The sequence below is a fragment of the Ammospiza caudacuta genome, chromosome 3 (genome assembly GCF_027887145.1).
Source record: "Ammospiza caudacuta isolate bAmmCau1 chromosome 3, bAmmCau1.pri, whole genome shotgun sequence".
Lineage (NCBI taxonomy): Eukaryota > Metazoa > Chordata > Aves > Passeriformes > Passerellidae > Ammospiza > Ammospiza caudacuta.
The window spans coordinates 35,442,229-35,466,996 of record NC_080595.1 but is presented as its reverse complement, the minus strand read 5'-3'; the positions used below and the strand labels follow the sequence as shown (position 1 = coordinate 35,466,996).

Sequence of the window (24,768 nt, the reverse complement as noted above, 5' to 3'; positions counted from 1 at the left end):
TGTTGCAGTTATTTTACTCATTTAGGTCTGTTGTTTGGTTTTTATCTCCATGGAAGTTAGATAAATCTTTCTTTGGTTTTGCATTCCTGAAAAGAAATAAATTAGTTTTAAATTCAGTCAGATTTACTTGTATTAATTTTATGTTGAAATGAGTAGACCTTGTATGAGCAGATTATGGTCCTGTTTGTGTTCAAATAGAAGTTAAGTATGTGGCTGGCTTAAAAAAACCCAGATAACATTAATCTTTGCTATGCTATCCCGGAAAGCCTATCTACTAAAATTATTAATCTTTTTGCTTGTGAGGGGCTGGCTACCTGCATTCTCAGAAATCCATCAGAACTAATCATTGAAAGGGAACCGTGCATTGTCACTTGGACTTATATCCATGAAGATAAATAATTTTTTTTTCCTGCAGCTAGCTGGTCAGATTTGTCTTTAAAATATGCCATGCACCCTTTTTAACAGATTCATTCCTCTCTTGGTGAAGAAAGCAGTAAACAAATCAGTAGCTCAGCCAAGTTGTGAAGCATCTCAGGATGGAGAACCAGAATACATTTGTCTGAGGAGACTCAAACCCTGACTTGTGGTGTCAGTCTGAATTGGGCAGCAGAGAGACCAAGCCCTGCTCTGGGGTTCATCACATGATAAAGGACTCTGATTGATCCTAAGCAGCAAACATGCTTGGCACCTGAGCCATGGGCAGTAGCATGGACAGAAAGTACATACACAGCCAGTGGGATGCTGGGAATTTCATCCTTTCTGGGTCTGCCGTCACCTTGCTAGGTGGGCATAGGTTTGGCTCTTCTTTCCAAGGCAGATTGTATGCACAAGTCAGACTGTCTCCAAGCTGTTCTACTGGATATGAGAGAGAATTGTATTGCATGAAGACGGTGGAAGAGTCTTGCCTTTCCTTTCAGCAGGCTGAGTGATCAGAATGCCTGGGCTGTGCCCTCATGTGGTGCAGACTGGTTCCTAGGGCTAGGATGAGGGATAATTTGGCTGTTGGCCATGGATGTACCTGTTAATATATTGCTCAGGAACCTTAAGGGAATCTTCAGGCAGCATGCCCTGCCTGCTTTAAGAAGGAAATTAAAATTCCACCAAAGTGGAATTGCTTTAAGCACATGGGATTGCTTGAAGATCAGTACTTGGTTATCCATGTTTCCGTGCAGTGTTTTGGCTTTTTTGTAAAGGGAACCATGGTAGGCTCCTGTATGGCTGCATCTCAACACAGGTGGCAAAACTATTTCTGCCAGGCAGATTATTCCAGCGCATCTTCCCTTTTTCCTAGACAGGCTTGCATTGAGTCCCCTTGCCTCTTCTCCCCATTTCTGAAGAGTTGTAGAAAGCTGTTTTTATAGATCTTTTCCACCACAATGGTGCGTCCTACCTGCTTCCTCTGCAGCAGCTATCCCTATTGATTAATAGAGGAGAAGGTTCAAATCTGACTTCAAATGTGGGCTGATGGGGTAAGGTAAATTACTTATGTGGAGTGGGGAGCAGAACTGAAGTGATGTGGAGTGAAATAAAATTAGTAATTCACAATCGCAATGCTAGTGCAGACATCTGAGCTACCTGTGAACCTGCAGGTTTGTCACCACTCCAGTAACTGGTTTTTAGCCTTTCTATGCTATCCTGACTTATTTGAGGTAACTGTAAAGCAGGGGAGCTTGATTACAGAAGTCCAGTGGCTGCAGCATGAAACATGAATTGATTTATTGTGCTAACACATCCCACTGTGTCAGCTGTGGTAACAGGATTCTCTGACTGCTGAGATAATGTACATTTGCCAATAATTGCTGGACTGTGGGAGTGTTATTTCGTTGCAAAACTAAGTATGCAAAAATGAGGAAATACTAATCCCATAGCATATATTTATGATAGACTTTAATTACGTTATCAGATTCTGTATTTTGCACAGAATACCTGGCTGGTATTTGTTGTAATATTAGCATATTAATCAGAGAGTTTTCCTTTATATTGAATGAGAATGCATCAAACATTCAATGCCTAAGGCAGTTGATGTTCATTCAGGGGATATTATTTCTGCTGGTAATGGCTAGAATCTTTTTTTATCTTCATATTTAATGTATGTCTCTAGGCTTTCTTCATTGCACATCTGCCAGATCCTGCACTGAATGCAGAATGATTAATTTCCTCATAGGCCTTTCTGTGCTGTTTCTCACTGTGGTATCTGAGTGCTCTGCAAATACAGTATTAATGAATTTCTTTTACAACATCCCTGTTAGGTGAGGTTTCTTGCTGTTTCTATCTCTTGGGGAAAACCAATGATTATTAATGGCAACAAAGGCACCAGAAGCCAGATAAGGGCATTTGTTTTCTATAGTCACAATTAAAATTTTAAAAAGTATATTAGTAATTAAAGAAAAATAATCACATGTAAGTTTTCCCAGTGCATGTTGTCGAAATTATTACTGAACAGACTATAAACTGTGATATTTTATAGGATATATGTATATCGTACCATGCATATCTCTCTATGACTCTCTTGTGAAAGATAGGTCTGTCTTTAGACAAAATTTGCCTCATTGTGTAAACAAACATGTTCTTCTTTATCCTCTTTGTACTGTGACAGTAGCTTATTAATGCTTGTTTTCATGGTTATTGTTTTAGACTTTTCTCAGCTGGGGCTCAGTCTACTAGACTGAAGTGTTTCTTGTAACCCTCCCCCTCCTTTCACATAATTATGTACCGGTCTTTGTTCATCAGTAACATTTGAATAGCACTGTCTCCAATTAGCAGGTTGTTGTATTATTTCTCACGTGTACAGAATCTAAATCCCTTACTAATTGCTATCTTATTTTAGCTGATAGTGTTCATGCTTTTTAAGACATACCAATGGATTTTCCTACTTCAATTTGCGTTGCTTCCTTTATTTTCTATTTTTTTTTCCCTAGTACTCCTTTTTCATGAAGCATTTTTCATATATTTGCAAGGAATATTTTGTCTTTTGTCAGTGGTGGCTGAGGCAGATAAGAAAAGAGGAGTATGTCCATGTCACAGTGTGATTTTAGAAAAATATCTTCTAAGTCCTTTTAGTAATCACTTTTATGTATTAGCAAGGAAAGCAGAGAATAATAGGAAATCATTGTCATAGGCAGGATCCGGTCACTAGATCACATGTGCAGCTGTTATTTACTGAGCAGTGAATGCACATTTGCCCAGGATTACAGTCTTTCCTTATCAGATACAACCAAAACAAAGAAACTTAAAAGGTATATTGTTGTAGAGTGATAAATAAATGAGTAGATAGTAAAACTCTGGAAATTTATTATGCATTAAGTTGTGCCCTTTAGATTACAAATACTAACAGAAACCATTCCATGACAAATTTAATCAGGTTACATCTGGGCAGCTGCACAATCCCAGCTTCCTCTTTGCTCTCCTCACCCTGTATTGTCCCTGCCTTCTTCCTTGCACCAGTGATCATGTGGTGAGACAGATTAGGGAGCTGATTTGGCTACAGACTGCTTTTCTTTGGGCTAGCTTAATTGTCATTTGCATTAGATTTCTGGATTACTCAGTGTGTGATCTCACAGGCTGGGGGCGACACAGGGAAAGGAAACACATAGCTGGGCTGGACAAGGGAGGAAAGACCACTGGAACCTGGTTGCAACAAGTTCAATCTGCCATGGCACCAGAGAGCTCAAGCTCATGTAATGTCAAGGGACTTCTGGAAGTTTGAGGGTTTCCTGTAGAGTCTTTCCTGTAGAGTCTGAACGTGTCGCACAATGGACAGCAATTGTAAATATGGTTTATATAAATTATTAAATGTGTTTAATTCCATATTCTGTCTGCTTCTGTTGGCATACTTAAGGTGCTGTGTAGTGTTAGAGCTGGGTTGCTTGTGGGGCATGAATTTTTACTGTTGGCCACAATCATGTTCTCTTTCCCTGTCTTCTTGTGGAGGAAAGGAAGATATAAATTTTAACATAGTGTAGAAGAACTGAAAGACATTTGCTATGTCATAGAAAAGATGGAGATCATCTGGGAGTATCAGAACATTTTTTTCTTATGAAATAAACAGTGAATTTGGTGCTTTTTTTGAACTAGAGCCTTTGTATACTGCAAGCCCTTGAAATGTGAAATTGGCCATTCTGGAGAAACTGACATTTTTTCTGGAAAAGATAAAGCTATAAGACAAAGAGGGAACATTTCCTGATTAGTTTTCTTGGGCCTAAAACTGTTTAGGGTTTGGGTGACTGAAGTTTTTTGACAGCTAGGATAAACCATGATGACATGGATTAACTTTAAGCCCAAAATAATTGATTCCAGTATTATAAAAAATTGTTCAAAATATGGGGGCAGTGGTCTGTAAAGAGATTAGACAAGAGCTATCACTGGCAATTTTGAGAATAAAATAGACAAGCTTCTGTGCCGAATGGCCTCATAGATCTGGTGCATGGGAAAGGTCTAGATTGATTTCAAAGCCGGGTTTAATCATTGTGTAATGATTTGGAAGGAGAACACAAGGAGAACATAAACTTATGTACTTAAAGACATTTATTTCAAGATAAGATGGATTTTTTTTTTTCAGCAGAACAATTATTCACTGGAACAACCTTCCTCAGGGACATGGTAGAGTCTCCATCACTGGAGGTTTGCAAGATGTTACTGGACAGGGTGCTGAATAATCTCATATAGGCTTCCTTTTTCCACAAAAAACTGGGTCAGATGGTCTTCTGAGGGCCCTTTTAACCTGGGATTTTCTGATTCTAATTAAGTCTTTAATTTCCTCTTCATGTGAAGATAATGTTGGGAATCAATGTAAATACTCTGCAAAGACTAAGAAGAAAATGTATTCTGTTCATATAATGGCAAGCTAGAATTCAGAAGGTGGATCTTGAAGAGATTTCTGCCTTTCCAGATGTCAGTTTTTGCACAATGTATCATAAGAATAATATTATCTGATGCATGTACCATTGGACTGTAAAGAGTGCTCTTGAGAGCTGGTGTTCAATGGATGGTTTTGCATAAGGCATTGAATGGATCTGTAGCTCCATTGCTTTCTTCGTGCATTTCCTAGGCTGGATTCTCCAAGAGTGTGTGTGAGGGAAGGATGTTAAGATGGAGGAAATTCCTACAGCAATACCAAAACCAGAGTGGCTTTTCCTTAGGATTTTTCATGAAGAAGTAAGCAGGATTTTTTGAGGTGTGAGTCTTCCTGAAGAAAGCAAGTAATTTGGGTCTGAGTTCCGTAGAGATAAATAAAGGTGCATGTAAACAGAGGGCAAGAAATCTCTTTCATTCCTTTCAAATTATAAATATTGACATTTTTCTAATACTCTAAGTCACACTTGAAAATACGAGAGTGTACAAAAGGCAGATAATGAAAATTCCACTGACAACACCTTTAACATCTGATTTTAAAATTCATTTTTATATTTTGATTTATTATGAATCATGCCTTGTTCAGTTTTTATTATTCATTTAGACAGCTCGGGTGCAAGAAAATAGTAGATGTAAGATTTGATTTATCTTATATTAGTTGCTATTGGAGAATGTTTCCTGATATTTTCTCAAAAACTTTAAGCCTGTGACAAGCAATCTTAAAGCCAGTTCCAAGATGGAAGATCTCATTAAGTTCTTTGCCTCTTAGAATGCATAGTAACTTTAGCAGTGTTCTATGTAGTGAGAATTACCAAGCTGAATTCCCAAAGCTAGCTGCAGCCCATCTGAAAGGAAAGAAGCATGTGCTAGTTTTGCATCAGAGATTCAAGCATTCATACCTAACATGCAGAAACTAGGTTTGTTTTTGGAGAAATGTCTTTCTGTTCAGGCACCTAAACTGACTTACCTCAGTTTATGTTGCACAGTGTGCACACATCCACAAACATCTTGATCACAAGGGAATGTTCAGTACTGGTTTTGTGCCTAAATCCCCTGAGAACTCATATGCAACATTTCTTATTTGTTTCAGCTGGGGGGCTGGATAATGTAAACCACATCCAGCCTTATGAAACATGACTGAAAAGTGCAAGTGGGGACTATTTTTGTTACATGTGTTTCAATAACCAATCTTCAACACAGAACATCTGCCTGAGTTGCAGAAGATGATGTTGAAAATCTTGCTCTGTCTGAAAGTTTCTAATACAGCTGTCTGCCTTACCAGGCACCTGACAGAAAGCAAATCACTTAAGCTAGTATTGAACATCTTAAACTTCTTAAAACTAAGCTTACAGTCACAAAAATTTAGGAAGGGCAGAAGGTATTTTGTAGTGCTGCTCCCTTAGTTCTTCCTATTTGAGTTCTAGCAGTTTGCAGAAAATCTTTTAATCTGTTTGCATTTAGAGATGACTGTAGTAGTCACATATTCATTTGGGGTAGAAGAAACCTGGCTTCCAGGCCCTACTCTGCTTCTGCTCCTTCTATTGCCTCCAGATATATTTTGAAAGAAATTTCTTAGCCTTAATAGTAAGAGAAGTGTTTTAAGATTCTGATTGTAGGACAGAATTTTAAAACTTCATTGGGTAACCCATTTTTTCTGTGCAAAAAATGAGGAACTGGTGTAAACAACATATTTTCCATCAGCATTGGCTGCTGCCTAGTTTGGATGTCTTTTAGCTCAAAAAATACAATAAACTAGTGATAATCTAGTTTTTATTAGAGGTTCTACAGGAAACTATATGCCTAATCTGGGAATTAAACTTTCCCTAGATACACAAATATCCTCATTTTAGGCACCACAATAGTTCATAATGTGAACAGATTACTTTCTCTTGTGAGCCTGAAGCACACTAACTTTAAAAAGATTTAGGCATAGCCTGACTTACAGAGTTCTCTAGTAGGAGCAATTTAGCAGTATGAGGCTGTCACATCCACAGCCAATAGAGGGAGAAAAAAACCAAAACAAAGTTCACAATCACTTAAATTCTGAAGGCAGACAGGGCCTTGGGTTGTACTCGCTTGTTTTGCAAAGAAAATGGGGGAAAAGGTTCACTTAAGCCAAAAAATCTGTCTTTTAGAGCCAGATATGTAAGCAATAAATTCTGATTCTAAGCTCTACAGCTTCTGTGTCTGTAGACTTAGAAATGTGTACCTTTGCTGAGAGAAATGGCTGTGTACCCAAAGACAGTACCCTCTCATTGGTAATGTGTACTTTGGCATTATAAAATACCAGTTGTGCTTTCCAGTATCCTTGGTCACTGCTTCAAAGATACATAGGTAAATAATAATGCATTCATTTAAATAATTTTCTTCATTATTCAAAGACAGGTGTACTGTGATGTGTATTTGTTAGGGACAGGTGTACTGTGGGGTATATTTAAGATGTTAGGTGTTCAGTAGAAACAATATCATAATTCTTCTGCTTTGAAATTTGTAATGGAAAAGGTCTTTCATGGTAGATTGATCAGTATTTTACTACATAATTTCAGTTTGCAAATATTACACTCAAGTCTGGTACTAAGGTGTGTGTATTCATGGATTTGGTAGCAATGGGCACTTTTGTATTTAATAAGCTCCAGCACAACTATGAGCATTTGCAATCCAGCGATCTTGTAAACAGCCAAAGTGCTCTTGTCAGGTAGGACCTAATCAGTCCAACACAGGAGCTTGTGCCACAGGGATCATCTTCAAATCTTGCCTGGTGGTTTACATGCTGGAATGGATTCTTCCTGTATGGCACTAGCTGCTCTGAATTGCTGACACTCTTTAGCACAGAGGAACCAATAACGGATGGCATGAGCAGAAATTAGTTGTGACATTTTTAAAGCATATGGATAGCGTGCAAGTTCCTACCTACAGCTACTGAAAGAGTTGGTAAGAGCTGCCAGGGCCATCTGAGCTCAGAAATCATTCGTTAGGTAGCTGTGCTCCCTTTGCAGAAATTTTGGCATCCCATGCTTTCTCTTGTGTGCAAAAATACTAATGTTATCTCATCCTGCAAGGGCATGAAGGCTAATGATCCTAAAAGGGATCCAAGGAAAAGAATTTAATTTTGGTCAATTTTGGTTTGTTCATTTCACATACTTAGTGTTCACTGGAAGCCTGACTGTTTCCTTAGAACTGTACCTTGGTCAGTCAAAGCCATGCTACTGCTATGATTTGGTGTATTTTGATTGCTGCTGATTTGCAAGCAGGCTCCAGCCTTCTCAGCGGGGCTCAGTGTTTTGTCTCTCACCCTGTTCAAGTTTTTTCTGTCATCTAGACTGAAGTGTTAACTTCAAACCTGGGCAGCTCTGAGAAGACCATCACCTGAAGTGACATGACACAGACACGTTCTTTTAGCTGCTTCGCTGCTAGCTCAATTTCTGCTTCAAACCTGGTTAAATACTGTGTGCTCAAAGTTGTATAAGAAGCATTAACAAATGCCCAAACCCAACTGGCAACACCACTTGGTTTTCATGTGATGAACATAAAATGCTACAATTGTGCTGTACCATGCAACCAAATCTTGCTGGTTTATACAACATTAGTTTCCAAGCCTGATCTTTGTAACATGGATTTGCCACTAGGATACTGATCTTTCTGGTAATCTCCTATAGCAGTTTTCAAATTAACCTTCACTTCTGCAGCACTTTGGTGCGTTATGAATTTTTACACAGCCTAATGGTTGGAAAGCAAATTACATTAAGATAATTCTGAAGTTATTCAACCGGAAGCAAAGTTCTCAGAGGATATCTCTGTTACTCTCCATCTTTTCCATGTCTTTCTGCATGTCCTTACAGAGCAGTTGTTTTTAATGTTTATCCTTGAGAACAGAGTGATTTCAGCCCGTTTTCCATCCTTTGGACAAAATATTAACTTTCTACATTGTGTAAGTCTTAGTAATTTTGTAGTACAGAACTTGACAGTCATTTCAGTGACTCAAAGCAAAACAGATCCCTGCTCTTGAAGCTTTTAATCTCAGTAGTCTTGTTAGCATTAAAGTGATGGACAAAAGTGCCAGCAGTTATAGGACTACATAATTACTGTACTAAGCTTCAAAATCACTACAAAAGAACATTGTGATGATTGCAATGAGAAGCTTTCATAATAACAGTTCCTAAGCAAAGGACCACAAAGCAACTGTTCTCAGCCATAAGACAAAGGATTGTAACCAAGTCCCTGATTTGATATTGGGATTTAAAGTGCCTTGCTGCCTTCTGTTCCTGCTTTCATAGAGATCCCAGTAGTCAACTGCAAGCAGTGCAGTTCCTGTGCACTACTGCCATCCCAACTGAACTGGTCCAGCTCTGTTTCTTATTGTCCTCAAGCCAATTCTGACTCTCCTGTGTGGTTTGGAGTAGAAAAAGAAGTCCTACAGACCTGGTTATCCACCAGTGCAAAATGTCACAGGGTAGTAATATACCTGTATTCCTGTCCTTCACAGGGAGTTGTTGATATTTACACTGGAGAAATGAAACAATATTTGTTTTGTGGTCTAGTCCCTCTGCGGTGCTAAAATCCTCCGTGATTTCAGTGTGCAGTTACTTTTATTGACTGTATATTGTGTGTGTCCTTCACACAGATAATAAGATAGAATCTGTGGGGTTGTGGCTTCCTTTTGTTTTGCTTTCTACATTTCAAGTAGGCTGTTTGGAAGAAAGTCAATCCATGTTAAAAATCTGCTAACTGACAAGCTATTGATCTGTATCCCCTAGGTATTTCCTCAAATCAATGTATTTTTTCCCCATACATATTTTGTTTTTTCTCAGTCCACTGTCTGGATTTTTCTAATTTTGGCATCAGGGCATGTCCATTTTTCTCTTTAAAATGCCTCTGTTTAAATGAATGAAGTATCTGGGTGACCAAGCCAGAATAATGAAGCCCTCAAAAATGCATCTGACAGACTAGTTAGAACAATAGTAAATCAAGTGTGAGACTTCAGCCTGCTACAGCAGAGCTGCAGTGTGTAGTGTATGTGCTTGCTTTGATAAAAAAGAGGCTGCAGAAGTGTCTTGTTCTTTCAAGAACCTTGGATTCATGATAGTAAAAACCTCAGCTTCCATTATTGTTTGGACTAAGAAAGCAAGAAGAAATTCCCTGAGTCCTAAATTGCAACAACCATCAGAAATCTATGTTTATTTTGGGGGTGTATATAATGAGTTAATACCTGTAGAAGTTCTAGCACATGTAAATAATGTAAAATTAGGACCAATCTGGGTATCCCAAAGCCATGGATAGCCTTAGAACTCTTTAGAAAATGTTTTTCCTTTCCACAAATTTATTTGAAAAAGCTTGAAGAATACACCATGCTGCTTATGTAGTTATAAAATAAAATATGTTCCTCAAGTAATTGGAGCAAGAGGGACTGAATGAATAATTGGATAAATATATATGATAAATGAAACAATGTAAGAGTAGGCAAGGGCAAGAGTGAAATTATGAACTGAGTGTGAAAAAGAAGAGAGCAAAGGAGAGGGAGGATGAATGATGTTAGGGGAAAGTAGTGGGGGAAATGAAATCTGAGGAAGGAATGAATCAGATAAAACCAAAGGTCAGAAACTTAAAACTGGGTAATTAATTTGGGAAAAGATCAGAACAGAATGTTGTCAAAAGGTGAAGCATGTTATTGGTGGACTTTTGACAACATGGAAAGTAAAATAATTGCCATTGAGAAAGGAATGACCTGAAAAAAATGTAGAAAAGTCAAAGGCTGACTCAGCAAGATAACAAGATAGAATCAAAGGAAGGAGGTGGAGAAAATTGCTTAGAGACAAGGGAGAAGTAGTGAAAGGAAATGTCTATGCCACTGGCAGACCCAGATTACTTCTGGCTGTGCCTCTGCTTTTCTTGTATGGCCACAGCCAGGTCAGCTGGTGCTCTTGGCTTTCAGTAGCCTGAAGATAATACTCTGTTATTTCAGAGGCTGCTCAGAGAATCATCTAATGAAAGTTCAGGGAAAAAAGTAGATTCTGTTATGAAGGAATTGTAAAAATTAAAAGCAGTAGCCACCCAAGGAGGCAAACTCTGCCCTCAACTCTTTGCCTGCCCTGCAGCATCTCACCTTCCAGAACTGAGATTTATTTCTCCTTCAGGAGAAGGAAACTGACAGAACCCAAAGCAGAGCTCCAGATGTCTGAGGAGCACATTTTGAGAATAATGCACAAGTGTTGTTACTGCTAGTCAGCATATTTAGAAGACACTGTTGCCAGTACTGATGATTTTAGAATATATAAATATCAGAATGAAATCATGTTGCTAAGTTAAAAAGAGAGATAGGGATAAATAGTCACTGCATTTTTCTTGGTAGAGATTTAGCCTTGTTCATTCATAAAAGGTTGTGATCTTAATTCCTCATGTGTAAGGATGAAAAATGTCACTGAATTCTTGGATGTTTCATCCAAGAAGTATATAAATAAATATAGTGGTTCATAATGCTAATCCAAGTAAAGAAAAGTCTTCACAAGGAAGTGGGATAAGCAGAGTTCAAGTTTACTAATCTCTCCATTATATTTAAAATGGCTTTCTTTTGTAGTAAAAACATATGCAATTATACTTAGGGAAAGAAAGAAAGCCACAATCCAACTTTAATAATGTTTTTACTGATTGTATTATAGTCTTCCTTTAAGTGGTAATATGCTTTGTCGCCTGAATCAACTAAGTAAGAAAATTACTTTTCCCAATCTCCAAAGCAATCACTTTTATAGCTTTGTCTAGTAAATGAGCAGTCTACTCTCCAATAATGAAGGGCAAAAAAAGATGTGGATTTTTTTTTTTAATATTCTAGCAAACTTTGTTGTATATGAGTTCTCTTACAGACTCTACTGAATCATCAGACTCCCAGAGCAGATTTGTACTAAGAAAATTCTATTTAAAGGAATGCTGAGTTCTGCTAAGGGGAAAGAATTGAACTGATCATCAATGCTCTCATTATTCAAAATTTTATTTAAAATTTTCTATGATTTGATCTGAAATACTTCAAATAGCTCAAAAAGAAGTAAAAATTGATGTAAAAATACTGATATCAAAGTCAAGGCAGTAAAAAATGAGGATTTTTCTCAGGTTTGCTACTTCAAGCAGCAGCACATGTTAAAAGAGGCAGAAATGTTTGCTACTGTTGATAAAATTACTAGAAGGAAAGGAAAAGCTGTTTGGAGCTTTTAAAATTACACTAAACTCTTGTGCATGGGCTCAATTCAATTTTTTTTAAGACAGACTAAAATGGGAGCCCTAAACTTTGGCCCAAACAGTAAGAGATTTTTTGGCAAATGCAGTACAGAAATCCCTGGTTTCAGAGGCCACATCTAGGTTGGAAATGTAGAGTTGAGTATGTCTTTTCCTGTCTTGTTCTATGCAGTGAGCTATACTGTTGGCTGCTGGCATTTTCTGCTGGGTGACAGCAAATGCCTCTCAAGGACATGCTGATACCCTGGACTTCCATCATGGAAAAGAGCAGAGATCTGTAGTTATATGAGTTTATTCCTTCTTTGCAGTCTAAAATTCTGTGTATAGGTGAAGTAAACACATCCATGCATGATTTATCAGGTGTGAGGATGGCGAGGCATTGGAGAAGGTTGTCCAGAGAAGTTGTTGATGCTTCATCACTGGAACTGTTCAATGCCAGTTTGGATGGAGCTTTGAGCAACCTGGTCTTCCATCTGCTGGAAGGTATCCCTGCCCATGGTAGAGGGTTTGGAACTAGGTGACCTTTGAGTTCTCTTCCAGCCCAAGCCATTGTATGATTCTATTCATGCGGGAGGTCAGGTGTTCTCCTGCTGTGTCTGTTCTGTGGGTAAAGAGGGCAATCTCTATCTCTGTGCTGTCATATTTGTGATGGACCACTGGCTGTTTGCTGGTGAATCAGAAGTGAGGTGTAGCTGGGTGGGTATTACAAGTATTACAAAGAAATACTGTCAGGCCTCTCTTTTGTCTGGCCTGTGAGATGGGATGGGAAGCACTTTGGTTAAATTTCTGGGATTTTTCTGCTGAGTAAATCAAAAGGGCCCAGCAGGCAGCACAAAATGCATTATGTGGGGGAGAGCTAACACTCCCACTCTGAACTCTAGCTACAGCTGGGTACTTAGCTGAGAAATCAGTGTTTTGATTACTTGGGTAGCAACAAAGGCCAACATTTGACTTCTTCAAAGCCAGTGTAAGGGTATATTTAGATAAATGTGACTTTGGGAACTAACTAGTTCCCAAGATGCCATTGAAGTTAAATCAGCAATTGCAAGAAATTAATTCTGACCTTTACTTTGTTCTCAAAAATCTGTCATCCTGTATCCAGTCAGCAAACTCTGCAGACATGAGGATCCCTGATGGGTCTTTTCTTGATTTTCTGTGTCACTGTTGACCCCTATGTAAGCACATGGGGAATGCCAACCCAAGCAAATGCTAGAATTGCCTTCTTATCTCTTTGCACAAGACAAATGATTATGCAAGATAAAAGGCAAACAAATTCTGGAGCTTGCCACCTGAAATTAGTGAGACCTGATTTTGAGAGGAGTGGAGGCTGAGGCTGTGTGGGTGTACCTTTAAATGGCAGCACTGGCAGAAGCAGTTCCTGCATCTTGTTGCACTCAGCCACAGCCACTCATTCCCACACTTGCTCTCTGCCTTCAGCTGTGTTTGAAAAAATTGTTTACTGCCATGTGGTGAGCTGGACTAGTGAATTGTTCTACATTTGATATACCTTTCTTATTTTTATGTATGTTTAACCTGGATCCATTTTCTGATCCAAATGATTCCCTGAAAAAACTCCTTCAGCACATCTGAGGGGGCAGTGGAGGGATGCAGAAGGGCTGCTGAAGATGACATCTGTTCATGCTACTATTTTCTGGGGTAATTTGTGTTGATTTTTTGGGGTTGGAGTTTTTTTCCCTTTTTTAAACATGACAGTTGTAGTTCTGCAGTACTTTGGTTTCAGAGAGAGCTGGGATTTGTAATGCTCATTTGTCACTATATTCCTTTTTCTTCCTGCTCTTTCCTGTCCACATTCTCAGCTCTTGACTTCCACAGCTGTGTGGCTGGAGCAGTTTATGGGGCTGTACCACCTCACAAACATTATTTCAACCCACTGACTGAGTAAAAAACAAATCAAAAAAGCAGTGGTGAGTGTAGAGGATATTTGCTCCCCTGATCATCCAGGGCAGAGCCCGTCAGCATGTTGCAGTCTGCTGGGGAGGGAAGGGAGCCAGGAAGAAGCTGGCACAGGGCCTGGAGAGGGGGCTGGGAAGTCAGCTGGCAGCGATGGAGACCTCTCTTCTCACGTCCTCAGCTCCACAGGGAGATCCTTGACTGCAGCCTGTCTGCTCAGAAGAGCTCTCTTGTAGCAGCCTTTCTTCCAAGCTGCAGCCAGACAGGGACACGTGAGCTGGCTGGGGAGCGTGCCAGTGGAGATGAACAGCAGCAGCACACAGGAGGCAGAGTGACTGTGTCCCTGAACACCCACACCACAGCCCCAGGCATGTGAGCCCATCCATTGCAATCCCAGTGAGTGCTGCAGGCACCTGCGTCTTTCCAGAGAGAGATCAGAGGGGCTCATGGAGCTTTGGTCACAGATTCCTCTCCTGGGCTTTGATTTCCTCAAAATTATCTTTGTGTCAGTGACCTCAGATGCTGTAAAACAAGATAGTAAGCATTACAGTTAATTTTTGTGAAAAATACCTACATCAGAAACAGCCCAGTTTTCCTAAAGCCAGTGTTGAGAAGCTACATGTCCACACAGCTTATGGTTGATTGTGCATAGGGAATAAGTGTTTCTCATGCAGGTAGGTTTGAGTCTAAGATGGGCCAAGATGGCATGAATGTAAATATTATTACAAAAGCTTTCTGGAGATTACTTGGACTTGTGCTAGAATGTAATTTCTTTGAGTAATTATGATCTAATTTTTCATATGTGTGACAATTGAATATAGAGCTGCTAGAGAAAAGACAGCAAGGTTTTGATTCTAGGCTGCTTCTTTTTTAATTTATTGTGTCTTTAGACTGATGAATAACACATAATCCTAGAGTGACAGGATTCAGTCCTGGCAGTTTTTTAAAAGGACGGGGGATATGTTTAGAGAGAGAGAAGCAGAGGGCAATATAAACAAAATGGCTGATTCAAAGTTAAGGTATTACCATCAGAGATTTCCCTAAAAGTACTTGAGTGTTCTCTTTTAAAATAAATCTGAATCGTTAATCTTTCTGGGCCAGGCATATTTTTAAATTGCATTTCAAATCCAATATTCCATAAACACAGAAATAGTAAATAGTCTAGTTTGTCTTTTAATCATTCAGAGACTTAGTAAAAATAACTTTGTTTTCAAGTCGTGCGTTCTTCTGCTTTTGTATTTGTCTTCTTCTGAGTGGTGGCAGGTCACACTAATGGGGCTTCTGGAAGAAGTCCATACTTTTTGCAATCAGTTGAGAAAAAGCTTGAAAATTCATGGGGAGGTGATCCTCCACCTGGATCACTTGTGTCTACCCCCAATGAGGCTACTACTGCACCACTTGTGACAAATTGCATTGAAAACTCTGAATTTTTGTCTCAGTAGAATAAAAGTTATATTTATTCATGGGAGTACTTTGTGCTAAAGATTATTATCAAAAGCAAATAAATGAAGTTAAAGCATAAATTGCAAAATGTAGAGAAAGAGATATTTGTATCTATACAAATAAATAACTCTGGCTCTCCTTTTACTCCTAAAGTTCTCCCCCTTATTTTTCTTCTTCTCTCATTGTAAAACCACTGTAGTTAAAGTAAGAAAGTTGTGAAGACAGAAGACCAATTTTAGGCATGGTACAAGCAAATGCAACTTCTGTTTCTTGGGCGTTATGTTTGCTAACTCCAGAGTAAGTTTAGCCTGTAACTGGTACTGCTGAAAACTGTGGCAAGCAGAATTTGCATGTTTGCTTTCAAGGCAGCTGTGATAATAGCAGCCTAAATAGTTGCTCTTTCTCAGTCTGCCTTACAAAAATGATTTACTGCATCCACTAATGAAGGAACTTGGCACAATGATGGCCTCAGTACAGGGACAATATCCTAAGCTGCTCACAGGTGTTGGATCCAAAGCCTCAAGAAAGTGACAACTTCCAAAGAAGGTGCACCTTCTCCAGACTGTTCATAAACTTGATGTGGAGGCCGAGTGGCAGCCCTGTGAGTTCTGACCTCCTGCAGTCTCTCCCGTGAAGAAGAATCTCCCAGTTTATGTGACTGACTGGTGACCTTGCTTGAGCAGCAGGAAAATCCACAGCCACCTCACAGCTGTGACAGGAATGTGGCACATTCATGACAGCATCTATGTGATGAGCTCTTGATCAAAGGGTCCTGCCTAAAGTTTAGTGCTTTGCCTCAAATATGTAAAAAATGTCCTAGCTTTAGGTTCATAGAATCATTAAATGGCTTGGGTAGAAAGGGACCTTAAAGATCACCTAGTTCCAGCCCCGCTGCCATGGGCAGGCAGAGCTTCCAGTAAACCAGGTTGCTTAGAGCCCCGTCCAACCTGGCCTTGAGCACTTCCAGGAACAGCAAATCCACAACTTCTCTGGGCAACCTGTTCCACTGCCTCACCACCCTCACAGTAAGGAGTTTCCTCCTAATGTTTAACTCAAACTTACTGTCTTTCAGTTTGAATTCATTCCCCTTTGTCCTTCCTTCTTTCCAAAGGCCACAATTATGTCACCATGAAGCATTCCCTCCAGGCTGAATAATCCCAATTCTCTTCAAGTTCCTATTCTTGAAGTCAAGCTTGCCCTGTAGCTTTCAGACATTCTTAGTGAAGTATCTGAGAGCAGGCAGCTAGACCAAACAGGATGTTGCTAGAAATTGTAAATGACATTTGCTTGGCCACCCCTCTACTTTGGGATTACTTTGGGAGTAAGATTTTCTTTTTTTTTTCTATGGATGAAAAGTCAATCTTTCTTGCAATACTACTGATACTTTCTGTGTTCTTCCTCCATTATGAGACAAAGCTAGAGGCTAAGTTGTTGTCTGGCACTTCCCAGGAGCTGTGCTGACATCACATGCAGAAGGTCCAGGCTCTCAATGGCAGGATCCCCTCCATGCATCCCAGACTGCATCAGTCATCTACCTTACACAGTGCAAAAGAATTCCCCACCTAGAGGAAAAAGTACTCAGATAAATGTCTGTTATTTACAATATGCTTTGATCCCTACAGTGTCTCTTTTTTTGTGAGCTTTTTTACTGCAGAAAATGTGTCATCTGTCCCAGCCCTTAGAAGGCACAATTTTAAGGGACAGACAAATCCACTTGAGTTTTAAGTGACAGCACTGGTTTTCTGTAAGTTCTCAACCTGAATTTTAATCTCCAGTGAAACAAAATAGTTGGATTTATTTGGCATGTTTATTAGCAATCAAGCCTACAAATGTGCCCTTCTGGTTGAACTCAGTAGACTCACAGCTTTGTGTAATTGAGACTGCAGCATGACAGAGAGTTCTGTTATGGCTTCACATATTGATCAGTCCAATTTAATGTCCTCATGGGACCTGAACCACACTGGGGATGGTGGATTGTGTTGAAGGCTTGATTAGCCTGTTTTAACAAAGCATCTCAAGGGCTTCTGGAACAGGCAATTATCAATACTGATACACGTTTCCTTTCTTCAAAAGGTAGAGGCTCATTAATAGGCTGCACAACAGCTACTGTTTGCAACAAATGACTTTTTTTTAATTAACTTGGAGATACTGCTTCCTCACCTGTTCACTTACTAGTTGGCTGTTTCCAAAAGGAAAAGAAATTGGGTTGCAGGTTTTGATCTTACTGGTACATGTGATAGCAGTATCTTCTGCTCTGCTATATTCACTGTTTTGGTAATTGAAGCCTAGATTATATTTTAGAGTAATAGTCCCATCCCACTGCTTCTGCCCATGTCTGGGCAACCCACGCCAACAAATTCTGGTGTTTTACAACTTTTGAATTTTGTGTCAAGTTACTGATGATATCTGCTTTTTTTAATGTTAGTATTACTGGTTAAATAGTCTCCTGTTACAGCTTTGGCAGTCAGCATTTTTGTTTGTCACTGAATATTTCAAAAATGTTTTTAAATTGTCATTTTTTTTAGGTTCTCATTTATGAGAAGGAAGCTCATTGTTACTTCCTATTGTTTTATCTTTACTATGCAAAAATCCTAACATTTCATTTATAACCTTTTTGGTGTAGGTGTGTTGTGGGTGTTAAATTCATACTGCTCTTTAATGCTGCAAATTGGGTGTATGGAAAGAAAACATCATCAAGGCAAACTGCTTTGTTAAACCGGATGTTAAACACAGTTTTCAGATCACTAGCTGGAAGTTTAGTGCCTTACAGAATGGTCATCCTTAGCTAATAGCAGTTGCTTTTGTTTTGTTTATTCACCAGGAAACAATTTAAACCGTTTAATAGCAGCTATTGTGTTTTCTGATTTCTTTTCCATTTCACACTCATTTTCTCAATAATTAGCACAGTTCTGTTCGTTAATGCATGAATTGAAAGCAGCAGCAATACATTGCAAGGAAATTGGAAAAATCTTTGTTTCTAAGCATAGATGAGTGTGGGTGAGTGAAACATACAAAGAATTGGAAAGGTAGCTGGGTTGCACCAAATGCAATTGACCAGTGAGCCAAAGTCTGTAATGTGCTCAAAATGTTATTTTGTATGTTTCCTGCATCATGGTAAGTGGCACCTTTACCTGGTTTTTCTTCTTTTCTTGATGTCTGAATTTTTAGAATATTTTTTTCAAGGAAAGTTGCTGTTTTCATAATAATAAGGAAATATTTAGCACTGGTAGCTGTTGCCTAAAATTGCAAGTCAACTGTCTCTAAGGAGATAAAAAATAGGAAATTTGATTAAAAGAGATACATTTTAGTTCTCTATCTATCCTGGAATTCTTTAAAGTTGTGAGTCATTTTCAGCCGTTGCTGGAGTTCATGGTACTGGAGGCCCCATGAGTGTTTAATAGGAGATGGCTGGTACCATCACTGTCCCCCAGGCTGCTGTTTACTGTCAGTTCTTTTCCCTGCTTAGTCATGACTGAAATGTGAAGATGAGTGGGTTACTGTAAAATGCCTTCAGCGGTGATTAATTCAGATTAATCACCTAATTTTGCAAACACTGGAGCACTGAAAGAACAGTGATGGTGTGAGAAATCCCCCAAACTTACCTAATATTAAATATATTCTGGATTTAGTTCTGCAAACATACAGATGGGGCCAATTCAGACATGCCTAGTGATGCAATGGAGCCAGCAAGGAGTGCCTTTGATTTCAGTGGCCTATAGTCATTAATAAAACTGTGCCATTCAGAGTGGTAGGTTGAATGTCACAGATTGGCAGGATTAAGAGCAACTTCAACATAATTTTAGGGCTTTGCTTATTTCTTTAATTCTCCACCCATGTTCCTCTTGTTGGGGTCTGTTATGTGCCACAACCACTGCGGATACCTGCTCAAACCATTGCACAGGGGAGGAGGAGCAGAGTAGAGTCTGCTTTTTAGGCAGGGGTTTTAATTGCATTCATATTTTAAAGGTCATTACTGCAATATGTGGTTTATGCTAGAGAATAGAAATTTAGAAATGAACTATTTTTAGGAACATACAGTGCTGGGAAAAAAAATAGATTATTTGATTCTAAAGTGGAAGGCAATTATGTAAACATTATAACACATGGAAATGTTCCCTATACCTGGGACATGCATTGCATAAATATTTCTTCATAAAACTGAAATAGATGTTAATTAAAGTCTTAAATATTGGGACAGTAACAATGTTTATCATTGTTTTTAAACCTTAATGGTATGTTTCATCATGCCCCTCGCTAATTTTGGAAACTGAGGCTGTGAAATGTGAAATAATTTCTTCTTTTAATAATGTAAATTATCTCATATTAAGTAATGCCATTTATTATTTTATCCTTAAATCTCTAGGTGCTGAAGTGTTGTATATGAACATGTCAGCATACAATGAAGGTCGGCTTCAGTCGTCATTCTGGATTGTTGATAAACAGCACGTATACATTGGAAGTGCCAGCCTGGACTGGAGATCGTTGGGACAGGTAACTGAATTGTAAAACTAACCCTATACCCTTTGAGACTATAATGAGGAAAAAAAGTAATGTTTTGAGGACACTTGGATAGCTTGACCGTTTACTGGCAAAACTGCTGGACTGCTGGCATCAAAAACTGTACTGCCACAATTTTGATGACTCTTCTGTGTTGGCAAGAATGTACTACTATAAATTTTGCTTCCTTTTATTATAACAGCTGTCTTCCATGGTTATGCTTGAATTTTAAATATTTGATTGTTTTTTATTGATTTCTGTGATGGTCATTATATGTTCCAGTTTATTTATTAAAAAAAACATGGGAGCAAACCTATTGGTTAACAAACCACTTTGGAAACTCTGTTGTAATATCATGGGCAAGATGTAGTGCCTCTGATTTGCCATTTAACAAAGCAAACCCCAGATTTGGAAAGACTTCCAAATGGATAGTGGGTATTATACTGGAATACCCACTACCTTTGGGGAGGGTCAGATTTATGGGTATAGAATATCAAATAGCATAATGCTTTTGAAGGCTGAATGTATTAGAGAGAATTCCACATTTTTATTCCTCATAAACATGACAGTTGAAGCAGTGCTAAAAACTTTGTGCAGTCTGTGACCATTTTGAGGAATTCGTCAGTAACACAGCTTATTTACCTTTCTGTAGGTACGTGTGCCTTTTTTTATTTCTGCAACAGTTTCAGGGTTATTAGTGGCTGTCATGTTCATTTTTGCTGTATACCACTGACTGTGTGAGTCTGCTTTCAGCCACACTTACGGAGTGAAACCTGTACTTTGAGATCCCAGTAACTGAAAAGCACAACAGAGAGGGAAAAGCAGCAGTCCTAGATTGTTATTAGTTGCTATAAAAAAAAGCTTGCTTTTTAAATGTGAGCAGAATCTCAGAAACACAGGAATAATTTTGAACATGATAATGTTCTAATGATTTTGTAAAGAAGAACGTACGTCTTGGTTGTGCTGAACTTTATAATATTTGTTTTCAGCTAAGACTGGAAGTCTGACTAAAAGCAAATTAGCCAATTTAGTAAAGAAAGTGAATAAATGCATTTTTACTCCTCTTATGATATTAATTTACTTAAAATGTATGTTTACAAAGTAATCTGGACCAGAGGTAGAAAAAACAATGTTGTTAGAGAAAGTCTTGGAAAAGAGGATGTTGTATTTCCAGGCAATGCAATAAAATGCAGTTTGGGCTTTTGGACAGTTTAGAAAATGTTTTTACATTATCTCTGGCTCATGAGCTAAACTCTTCTGTCATAACAAAATAGCTCTTCATAGAATTTATTTAGCTTATAAACAGTTTGTCTTTGAAGCCTCTTCTATTTGGGGGTTTGAGTACCAGTAAAAATAATAAATGTGGGGGAAAGAAGCACATTTACCACACAGATAATTACATTATTTATATATTGCTTATGTATTTATAATCTTCATCACAGATTATACGATTCCATATAGGTTTACTCTTCTCATGCTGAAGTAAATCTTAAATCTTGTAACATACTTGCATTAAACTTTGATGCCAGTTACTTGTACGCCAGTGTTTCAAAAGTGATTCCTTGATGTTAATTTTATCACTCTTTCCTGCATGCATTTGGACTTGTTTTAATCTTATTGTCATATAACAGTATATTTTTATATGTAATTTTAAGATGAAGCTCAGAAGAATATTTGTACAATGCAAAAAGAAATCTCTCTGCATTACGGTAAAATAGAATCTGCTTTCAGTTAGGTGAGAAATGTATGCTGGGGTTTCAGAAGAGCCAAAGGAAATTAGATGCTTGGCTCCTGTTGACGGCAGATATGAGTGTCTGATTCCCTTACCCCAGAGCTGTAGGTTAATAAATCAGGGCAACTGTCAAAGAGATCTGATATGCTGTCCTAAAATAATAATCCGTCTTGAACTTTCCTTTTCATAATAAGCAAAATAAGCACAGAACTCTCTCATTTTATTTTGAGTCCTTTCCTCAAGCAAAATTCTTTGCACATGTGTGGGACTAAATCTTAAAACCCACAGTGAGCTGAGCCCTCACTGGGGAAATGTATCTCCCACGGGTTCTCATTATCAGTGTCAGTATAGCTGCAAATGAGGGATCAGCTCCTTGCCTTCTCTTTCTCACTTTCCTCTATTGTCCCTTTGCCTGATACTAAAAAAAAATAAAAAAACACAAAAAAACCAAAAACAAACAATAAAACAACCAAGTCTGTTTAGCATCATTTGTCTCTTAGGAGGCTAAATCAAAAGCTGAAACAAGCATCATTTGTCTCTTAGGAGGCTAAATCTAAAGCTGAAACAATAATTTAACTTTTAACAGATCCATGGAAAACATCATCAGGACTTAGGGTTTGCAGTATTTGTGGAGAATTCTTTGTGTTTATAAGCTGGATACTATAAATAAATCACATATGAAGCTTATTTAGTTTTGTTGCCATTTTCTTGACTAGCCAGCACTGACAAGAAGCAATGAGAGTATTTTCTTAAAAGTAAATTTTCTGCATCAAGGAGAGATTTTCATATGCTGCAGATATTACTTAAGAATAGCCTTTAAAGTTGCAGATATCCTGTGCCTCTGCTGGCAAAGTTTTAATACTTGCCAAAGTCTCAGCTTTGAAATTATGAGCAAGGATAAGAGCACATTATTACTTTTCAAGTAAAACTGTGTTTCAGTTAAATTGCAAGTTCATCAAACTGTAGTAATTCTAGCTGAAATCATCTATGCCAGCTATCTGCTTCAGTCTGAAATCAAACCCCACAGGGAAATTTAAAGTACGTTTTTAGAGTTCCTGAGAGCAGGATTTTACAAAAATAGGATGGTTTTTTGTCCATAGTGGAATATTTTGAATTTTTCTTTGTACATGTCTGGATTTCTTGCATCTTTTTCTATTTTTATCGATATATCCAAAGATTACCTAATTACATAACCCATTGAAAGTTGAGGATTATGAACAACCAGAGTTTTGCTACTTTCTTAGATATAGTAAGCTCTGTAAAATTTTACCAGTGAAATCATCTAGCTTCTTGCTGGTAAATTTATACATACTGAGAAAAGGTTAAAAAATTAGTCACTCAAACATGCTTAAAAGTGTGTATGTATACTGATTAATTTTTTTCCTGTGGCTTGAACTAATGGCAATCAAGGTGGCCATGGTGCTGTATTCTAGTTTCTAGCTCCTTGACCCAGTAGCTTATTACTAATTCATAAAAGAAATTGGTTATATAAAAATTGTTGCAATCCATAAGCTAATGAAACATATCATATAGTTCCTTTGTTCCATGACTCCCTCCAATAATTCCAGCAAAGCTTGAAAATGCATTTATCTCCTTAATTCTGTTAAGGAGCATGAGGTTTGTAATACATATGAACATTTCTGGAGCTTTTTATACTAACAACATTTTTGGAAAAGTTTTATTCACGCATGAATAATTAAATCCAGTGGGCAAACAACTGTAATTGATTAGTTGAGCCACTTCAGAAAAATGCACTTATGTGCAAAAAATAATCAGCTTTTGGAAAATGCTATTACTGCAAATTCCTGAAACAAGTAAAATTAATCCAATTGTCTTCACTGGAAGTGAAATCAGGCTAATATTAGCTAGTCTTGTTGGCAAAAAAAAAAAAAAATAGTTGAAATTATGAATACCACCAGTACCAGGTAGTTGAGTGTATGTGTGAAGGTTAGTGATCAAATTCAAACCTTCAAGGTCTCAAGTAGAAGCTTGCTGTTTGCTCCCTGGAATTGTGGAGTCTGACTGTAAACATCTGGCCTGAAGGGAAGTGACTTGTCTGGGGCTCCAGGAGGAAGTGGTCTTGACACTAAGGAGGGAGACCCGAACGGAAAATGGTGAAGTTCCTGACTGAAGGAAAAGTCCTTAAAATGGGAGAGATCCTGGAGATTAGAGAGCTGTGGGTAAGATGGAAGGCAGGGGATGCACCAAAACCACAGGCTGGTGATGCCTGAGACGGGTGAGCAGCCATGCAGCAGCGATGCACCCAATGTTCTGCTCAGCATCTGGGGCCAGCAGCCCCTTCCCTGCAGGAACAGAAGATATGGATGGATGGTGAAATATAATCAAGCAGTACCAGAAGCTCCCATTGTGTTGGTTCTTAAACAAATCCCAATATCTAGAGCCACCTCAGGTAGTCATTTGTCATTTGCTCTCTTGCCTAGCCAATCTTGAAAACATTACCTCAAAAATTCCTGTTTAAATTTTGGCTCAGCTGATGTTATGGCAAAGTTCCTAAGCAATGTTTTTTTCTCTTAGTTGTGTAAAAACTACTAGCAGAGGATTTTTGTTTCTAAGATGCCTCTTAAGTCCCATATATTTATTGCATTGTTCATTCTTCTGATCTTTTAAATTCAGATAAATTTAAGCTGAATGGCCACTAGACTTAATTTTTTTAAGTACCAAAAACAACCAGGCTGTAAAAAATCACAGGAATTTTTAATCCTTTTAAAGAATTAAAAAATCCAACCAGGCTGGGAAACATACTTATTTAAGGACAAAAAATAACCAAGTGATATTTTTCTCATTTTCCCATTAATTTCATGTCTCTGTTGGATTCTTTGTGTGATTTGTTTCACCAATATAAGTAAGACTTCAGAAAGGCATTTGATTTCTCTTAATCTTAAAAAACGATCAGGATTTCCTTGTCAGTTTCCTCTCCATCCTCCTCTTACTCTCTTGTTGTTATAAGTTACAAACTGCTAATTTTATCTACATAATTCAAGGCAACTGGGTAATTAGATAAACCGTCCCAACATTTTTTGTCAGGTTGGTGTTTAATCTGAGGAGTTAGTTTTTATTTGATGCACCTAAGATGTTAAATAAAATCCCAAGGG

The 24,768-nt window shown here is 38.2% G+C and overlaps 1 protein-coding gene across 1 annotated transcript in view; it reads left to right on the top strand.

Moving 5' to 3' along the window:
* The window catches only part of PLD5 (phospholipase D family member 5), a 166,469-nt gene that overhangs the window by 117,188 nt on the left and 24,513 nt on the right, over positions 1-24,768 (top strand). Inside the window, exon 5 of the mRNA XM_058802304.1 lies at positions 19,790-19,917. Coding sequence (XP_058658287.1) covers positions 19,790-19,917 — 128 coding nt within the window. The remainder of the gene's footprint in view (positions 1-19,789; positions 19,918-24,768) is intronic.